Here is a 7873-nt window from a genome sequence, read left to right on the forward strand (position 1 = left end):
GTGGATTTGACCTATCTCTGGCCCCCCTCGGTCGATTTTGATGATTGACATCTCTTTTTAACCGCTAAAGCCAATGGAATCGAGGACAAGTTCCACATACACACACACGTTACCAAATAAAGAGTGAGAGTGACGCCTAGCCAGAATACCCAAAACAGGAAGCTGTCATACACTCTGGAAGCTATCATTAGCAGCTAATATGAAAACTCAGTTTTTTACATAAAAATTGAATTATGGACTATCAATAATCTTTTCAAAGTGACACAGACACATTGGCGTTTTTCTCGTTTTAATGCCATTGAACACAACTTTTGATCAGAATAACAGCAAAAGGTGAGCATATCTCCGTTTTTTGCTACCTAAAGCTACGTCGTGTGTTGTCTGGTTTTGCTTCCCCTGTCGCGAGTTCTGATCGCTCAGTGATGATACTTATATTTCTAGAATCTGTGGAATCTCAGCTTGCCAGCAAAGCTTATTTGTGAAGATCCGATAAGTATATCGATTTATTTCTACCTAGAGTTCTGTGCTCAGTGCGTTAGCATTTTTCTGCTCAGGGCTCATTTAGACGCTTCTTGTGAGACTTGTTTTGTTTCGGTACAAATATTTAATTCATAGTTTATTAAATTTTAAGAAGCCCTGAAACACAGTTTTGTGAAAAAAAAGCCCGTTTAACAGGTAAATTCCCAATTACTTTACATAATTGACAAGTTAACTTTAATCCCATTACTCGATATCGTGAGAGCATAGACACTTTTGTCTGGCTTCCATGACCTTAAAGGTGACCTTCTTGTTTCTCCTGGGGTCAATCCAGGAGTTATGGATGACTACATTGTTGGGTGTAGGGTCAGCTTCTACTACAGACACCACCCTCTTCTTCATCTTGCTTTTCAAAACTTTTTGGAATTTCTGTCGCGTGAAGGCATAGAGGAGCGGGTGAAAGATAGTGGTTCCATAGGCCATCACCAGGAAGCCTAAGCGGAGGCGAACAGTTAAATCACTGGGCCCAGTGCTGAGAAGGATGGTGTTTAGCACGGTTATTGGAGTCCAGCAAAGTAAGAAGGTGGAGATGATGAGAAGAGACATCTTGAAGACCCGTCTCTGCCTCTCCCGTCTCTCCCGATGCCGCTTGACTGCTCGTCTTATTGCAATGATGACGGACACTGACGCTCGCATGCCCAAAGGTGCAGTCCCACCTGCCCGGACTCCTGTGCTGCTCTGTGACGCGTCTGTAGACTCGACTTGAGTCGCAGTGCTCAAAGAGATTGTGTTTTTACTCTTTTGCTTCTTTTTAGGAAGGTTGTGCTGAAAGCGTGTTCCAATGCGAATATTAAGTGCCTGAAGGATCTTGTAGTAAGTCACTAGCATTACTAAAGCTGTAAAAAAGAATATAGGGATCTGTGCTAGTAGGTGATAGTACAAACCAAGCTCTGTGTAATACTCATTAGTATGAGACACTGTGACAACTGCAGTCTGGTTCACAAACTCTGAATCAGAGTTGATGAAGAATCCCACTTCCATAAATGGAACCAGGAAACTGAAAAAGGAGAGAGCCCAGATGGATCCCAGTAGAACCACAGCTCGGCCCATTGTAAGCACACGGTTGGCCGGCCGCACTAAGATGTCATAGCGGTCTACAGTGATGGCCAGGATGGTTGAAGCAGTCGCTACACTTGCAAACGAGACGCAGGCCTCATGGAAACAGCAGATCATGGCTGTGTCCGCCTCCAAAGGAAGTAACACCACCACGGCTGTCAGCGGGATACAGCATATACACACCTGAAACAAGACGGGAATTTAAGTTATATCCCACATTGCGTTCTTTTTGATATTTTTTGTTTAGCACCAGTTATAATGCACCAGTTATAATGCAACGCGATGCCACTACATGTTTTGACATGCCAATAAAGCTATTTGAATTGAAAGTAATGAGAACGGAGCTAAGTTGATTAGTGTGCTGCTCAAGCTAACTTACAGTATCTCTTGGAGCCTCAGCAGAGCAGAGATCTCCTCCAGCTCTAGTGTGCAAGCACCATCCCGACATGCAGTCTGTTGAAGATGCTCCTGCTAATTTGTACTGTTAACTTTTAGCCTTTTTTTGTATCTTACTCGTTATGTTTCTATTTGTAACTTTTATTAATAACTAATTACGGTGTGACATCTCTAATATTTCTTGTAGACAAAGATTTGTTTGTTTTCTTGTACATTGATTTTCTGCTGTTGTGCATCCACTCCACTGTTGCACAGAAACCCTATGGTTGCCTTGTTTACACCAGGGAGAAGCTAATCACGCTAAAGCAGGCGAGCATAGTGGTTAAAACAACAGCTATCCCCACTGAAATCTGGAGGAGGACAGAGCAGGACAGAGCAGGGCTGAACGAAGAAGGAGAGTTGCGACCAGATTTATGGATAAAGGATATATAAGCTGTGTCTCCGCTGTCTTAACATGGGCAACCCTGGATCACTGGCTAATGGAATGGACGAGCTAACAGCATTAGCTAGGAGTCAAATGTTATATCTGGAGTGTAGTTTAATGTGCTAAATGAAAACACGGCTGCACCTTATGGTCTGATGGTCTTACTTGCAGCAGGATACATTTCTGCCTGTTCGGGTCACATTTTCATCAACAATATTTGCATCATCAACATTCCCAGCGTTCCATTTGATATGGTGCAACTGTCACAAAACACATTTTCCCCTGGGATTTTTAAAGTATTTTTGATTGATCCATCGATCCTCTCTAGCATTCTGCTACCACAAATGTATTGCTGATGGCATTGTTCTCTCAGACAATGCCATCAGCAATAAACTAGTGGCAGCAGACTGCTGTAGCTCCAGAAGTCTTAATATACCAACCACTTGATGTTAAATCCCTTTGGTAATAACATAACTGATAAATGTAAATAGAGGTCAGTACTCACCAACACATCCACCACATGCAGGTTCATGGTGATGATGTTGGAGACGGAGCTGATCAGGTTCTGTTTCATACAGTAGAGGACAAGCACAGTCAGGTTGGAGCTCAAGCCCAAAACTATCTCCAAAACTAGGAAGCCTGTCAAAGAAACCTACCAACAGAAAGAACATGTTGGCATTAAGTGTCACATTCAATTATATTTTGGTCATAATAGTGCATGCTCATTGTAATGTGGAAAATATAATTCATACTTTATTAACCAGGACATCTTTTAAACGGTTTGTTAAAATATCATAAATCCAAGTTCACGACCCTACAATGACCTGGAAATGTACCAGTTTTCTGAAGATATCAATATCTGAGATGTGAGGCTGCAGCATTACCTGGAAGCTGACAGGGTAAATGGCCTTGTCTGAGGTCATGTCAAGGTCATACGGGTCAGCAGTGTCGAGCACAGTCATGTTGCTCATGGTGTCTGCAGAGAACCACACTGGGGATGTGTGCATTATCCTGTTAATAGGAGGCCTGGAGAACAGATGGCAGACAAAGCTGTATTCAACAAATATTCAAAAAATGTGGCATTCCATTTTTTAAAACAGATTTGGTAAACCGTCACAGGACCGGGGAACTAAAAAGCTGGTGCTGCCTTGGCAATGGGCTTCTGATAATATGGTATTCACCTATCATCCTACATTTTTTTTAAATATCAACACCTAAAGAGTTAAGCTCATTTAAAGCTAATGCACCAGCACTTACAATGGTATGGCTTATTTGAATTGAATACATCTGCATGTTTCTTGTTGTTCTCAGTGTATCTTAATGGTTTATGCATTTATCCTAAGCCATTTTGGATAAAGATGAAAGCTAAATTAAATGTATTAACAATAATAACAATATGTTTAAAAAAGAAATCTACTCTTAGTACTATAATTCATGAAGTCACCAGACATGTATTATGTATGTTGGTAAGGAGTGCTTAGCATATAGCTCATCTTGATATCATTGGGATTCAGGGTTCATTGGTGATTTCTTCAGAAAGCTTAAATACAATTTGGAGGGAAACTGTTTTCTGTGACAACACCGCTATCGCAAACATTAAAAAGATTTCAACCTTCGCTATATTTTGCACAAAAACACCAAACGCCATTTTCTTTTTTGTAGAATGTGAAGTCTGTGACCATATTGATATTAGAATGCTGTCAACGTCAAGTACTATATAATAGGAAATGTGCCATACTAATTTGCAGATCGTTTTGCGGCATATTGCTTTAATTGTCTAAGGCTAATATTTTTGCAACCCTTTGCCATCTTTCAAACATTGGCATTGGGGTCTGCGTTAAACTAAATGGGAAAGTCCACCCCCTTAACACATGCATTGACCAGTGTACAGATATGAGTACATTTACAGGATTTGGCTTTCTCTCTCAAAGATTTTTGTTCTCCTTCTCAATGGACAAAAGTTCCCTTCAGATGGAGTTGGATAACACATTGTACAAGAACAGGTTGAATCTTAACCTCCTGACACCCTTAGCCAAAATGACAGAGATATTCTTTTACTGTCTTAAACCCTCTCAGGATGACAAACAACAATAATCTGACCAGAAAACAAGCCATTTGAGAATTGCAAGAATACTATATTATTGTTTCATGAACCTTGGTTCCCCTAAGGCAGGGGAGTCAAACTCAAGGCCCGGGGGCCAAATCCGGTCTGCGACTTCATTTTATGGCCCACAAGAGCTTGCAAAGAATATAATACGTTTATTATACGGTTAGATGGCACTTTACAGAAGCAGGTTGCCCATAAACTACATGTCCCACAATACATCTCGTTTTGTGACATGCGCACTGAAGAGAGTTGCAATTATTTACCCTGGACTTCTGCTTTCTGATGTAGATAATTTCTAAGTTATTACCTTAACTGATAATAATCCAATTCAGAGGCAATAATGTCATATAACACATTATTTTATATATCTATTATTTATTTATATATGTATATTTATATAGTTACAACCGGCCCTTAATGCTAATGTGGCCCGCGATGAAATTGAGTTTGACACCCCTGCCCTAAGGTTTGGACTGAAAAGAACTGAGTATAGGTTTGATATTGGGCGGAAACTCATCACTTCCTCCCAACAGTGTCCTCTACAGTTTAGCAGCAATCGAAGCGACCAGAAGGAACTTTGTAGGCCATGTCAAACCATCCCACCATATTCTGACGTGAAAAGATGGCTCTTCACTTGATCCAATTGATTTACAAAAATCTCTTTTGAACATATTACGATTTGACGGACAATAAAGATAAAAAATCTTCCATGAGTTTTTGCTTTGGGGATAGTAACACCACTCAGCTAAAGGGAAAAGTCTGTTTGTGAAACACAGAGAGCTATGTTGGCTGGCAACATCAGTGCAGTGCACTCTCATCAATGCTTCCTTTCAGGCATTGCTCTGTCATTGTCCTGGCCTTGGACTGTTGCCTTCAATTGCTTCCCTCTTGAAAATGATGCCAGTGCCAACCCTACTGTCTCCACTTCTCTCCACTTTTCAGGTATTGTACGTGTCTCAACACGTCCCGAGGTGCTCCACCACACTTTGTCACCATGTCTTGATACAGGTAGAAAGTTCCAAGAAGAATAGTGTGTGTGGTTGCTCCTCTGGACTTGACCCGGTTAAACCCTTCACATCGAGTTGCAATGAAGGCCAGATAGCAGTGTGTAGGTCATATCCTTGGAGAACAATTGAAAAGATTGATTCTTTGATTCTTGAACATTCACAGCCTTCATTTCCATATAAATTCATAAACTGCATAAGAGGAATAGTGAATCATGTTATGACTTATTTTCATCATCTCCTTTCCTTATGCCCCTTCTCAGACACATTCCACCTCTGATCCTGCAAAGGAGAAGCAGGTCATATTTCAGTTATATCAACATGGCACGTCACAATCAGAGCCCCCTCCCCCACGGTGTATATATATTGCATCATGTCTCCCACCTTATTTTAATTATTTGATCATCCCCTGACAGACTCCTTGTGTGCTAATTGGACGCCTGTTTCTGTTTTTAATCAGTTTGCCTTTTATCTTTGATGGTTCTCTTGTCATGTGCTGGTCAATAAATGAGCACTGAAAGTGAAAACAGTAAAATGGTTTCCTGCCGGCTTTCTTAGTATTAGTCACTTTCTATTGACAGTACATATTGTAATTCAAATAATAAAAGCAACACGCAACAAATTTTACAGCGGTTGATTCAAATCAACAACGGCTACACACAGGGAGATGAACCAGCTGCAGATAAAGGTGACATGTTGAAAGATGTATCCTTTACTTTGCAAAACGTATACGGCCCTCAACCAGCCAACCACCTACAGTATAACTATCAACAACCAGGTTCCAGAAACACCCCAGGCTGCATTTCTGTAGAGGTTTAAGCAAGGTATAATATATATTTTTCAGATATTACTCTATAAATTAAATATCATTTTAAAATGAAAAAAACTGATGAGGGTTTTTCTTCCAATATTTTCTCACATTTTATAGACTAAACAATTCATCAAATAATAAACCACAATATAATAATTCCTAAGTGCAGCCTTACATTGGCTCTAAGCCTTCATGTCCTGTCCCCGACTGCTTCTTGTTTAATGCCTGCTGCAGTGAAGTCTTCAGTCTTTTTAAATGCACAAAGTGCAAAATTGCCTTAGCTCATCCCTTCTTTTAGCTGTATGTTCTACAACATGAATCTGTCCTGTGGGTGGCATTAAACATTCTGATTCATTTTGTGTTGGTATGAGAGGAGAACTGGTCTCTGTGGAAGGCAGTGAACTCGGCTAATCTTTTGAAGACCCATATTCATGCTGTTCGACAGACACTCATTTTGTCTAATTATTCTATATATATGTCAGCAGGCAGTGTTTGTTGATTTTACAGTTCCTTTATGCAATACATTGCCTTGCAATCAGAACAGCAAAAACGGGTTAAGTGCATCATTGTGCCTTGTGTGTTTGCTTACCTTTAGAAAGAGACCATTCCTCAGTGAGCGGTGGGTCCATTGGGGTCCTTACCGTCCCTGCTTTGTAATCTCAATCCCCAAAGGTTGCATAGAGCCCACAGGTGATAACCCTGAGTGGCTGGGGTTTAATATCGTGCATCATTCAATGATGCTTGTTAGTGAGTCCCTTCAGGATAAAACTGGACAGTAGGAAAGCTGCATCCACAGAGCCAGAAGAGATCAGATACTGCCGCTCTGCCTCCGCCTCGCTCACTCTGCTCCTCTCTCTCTCTCTGTCTCTCTCTGTCTCTCTCTGTCTCTCTCTCTCTGTCTTTCTCTGTCTCTCTGTCTCTGTCTCTCTCTGTCTCTGTCTCTCTCTCTCTCTCTCTCTCTCTCTCTCTCTCTCTCTCTCTCTCTCTCTCTCTCTCTCTCTCTCTCTCTCTCTCTCTCTCTCTCTCTCTCTCTCTCTCTCTCTCTCTCTGTGCGTCTATCTCTGTCTCTCTGTGTGTCTCTTTCTCTCTCTGTCTCTCTGTGCTTCTTCCTGCCTCTCTCTGTGTCTGCCTCCAGTAGCCCCCTTACTCCCTCTCTGAAACTCTCTTATCCTTCTAATTTTTCCCCCTGTACCAGGGTTTCCGTTAGCCGGTAATTAACGGTTTTTAGCTGGTAACACTTATAAAAAAACGGTAAATTCAAAATGTCCGGTAATAATTAGGGATGCTCCGATCAATCGGCCGCCGATCATTATCGGCCGATATTCACTCTTAATAGTTTGATCGGTGCTCTCTATAAAGGCCGATCAGGAGAGCTGGATCTGATCGATATGGACATAAATGCGAGTGAAGTGTAACCGGACGAGAGAGATCAGATCAGCTGCTGATCACCTGAAGCTCCGCCCTCTGTTGAGAGAGAGAGAGAGAGAGAGAGAGAGAGAGAGAGAGAGAGAGAGAGAGAGAGAGAGAGAGAGAGAGAG

The 7873-nt window shown here is 41.4% G+C and overlaps 1 protein-coding gene across 3 annotated transcripts; it reads right to left on the bottom strand.

The window, feature by feature from the left end:
* Nucleotides 1-594: 594 nt before the first annotated feature.
* LOC104950263 (probable G-protein coupled receptor 22) lies at nucleotides 595-7191 on the bottom strand. Of its 3 annotated transcripts, none has more exons than XM_010776755.1 (5): nucleotides 6925-7191; nucleotides 5124-5806; nucleotides 3298-3439; nucleotides 2919-2978; nucleotides 595-1776 (listed from the first exon to the last, which is right to left on the bottom strand). In XM_010776755.1, exons 2-5 carry the CDS (start codon nucleotides 5336-5338, stop codon nucleotides 724-726), a joined length of 1470 nt encoding a protein of 489 aa, XP_010775057.1. In that variant the 5' UTR covers nucleotides 5339-5806; nucleotides 6925-7191; the 3' UTR covers nucleotides 595-723. The 3 variants fall into 3 exon arrangements, with proteins under 3 accessions (XP_010775057.1, XP_010775056.1, XP_010775058.1); XM_010776754.1 differs by having other exon boundaries at nucleotides 2919-3065; XM_010776756.1 differs by lacking the exon at nucleotides 5124-5806 and having other exon boundaries at nucleotides 2919-3065.
* Nucleotides 7192-7873: the final 682 nt, after the last annotated feature.

The sequence above is a fragment of the Notothenia coriiceps genome, unplaced genomic scaffold (genome assembly GCF_000735185.1).
Source record: "Notothenia coriiceps isolate Sejong01 unplaced genomic scaffold, NC01 NC01_scaffold00017325, whole genome shotgun sequence".
In the NCBI taxonomy this organism is placed as follows: Eukaryota; Metazoa; Chordata; class Actinopteri; order Perciformes; family Nototheniidae; genus Notothenia; species Notothenia coriiceps.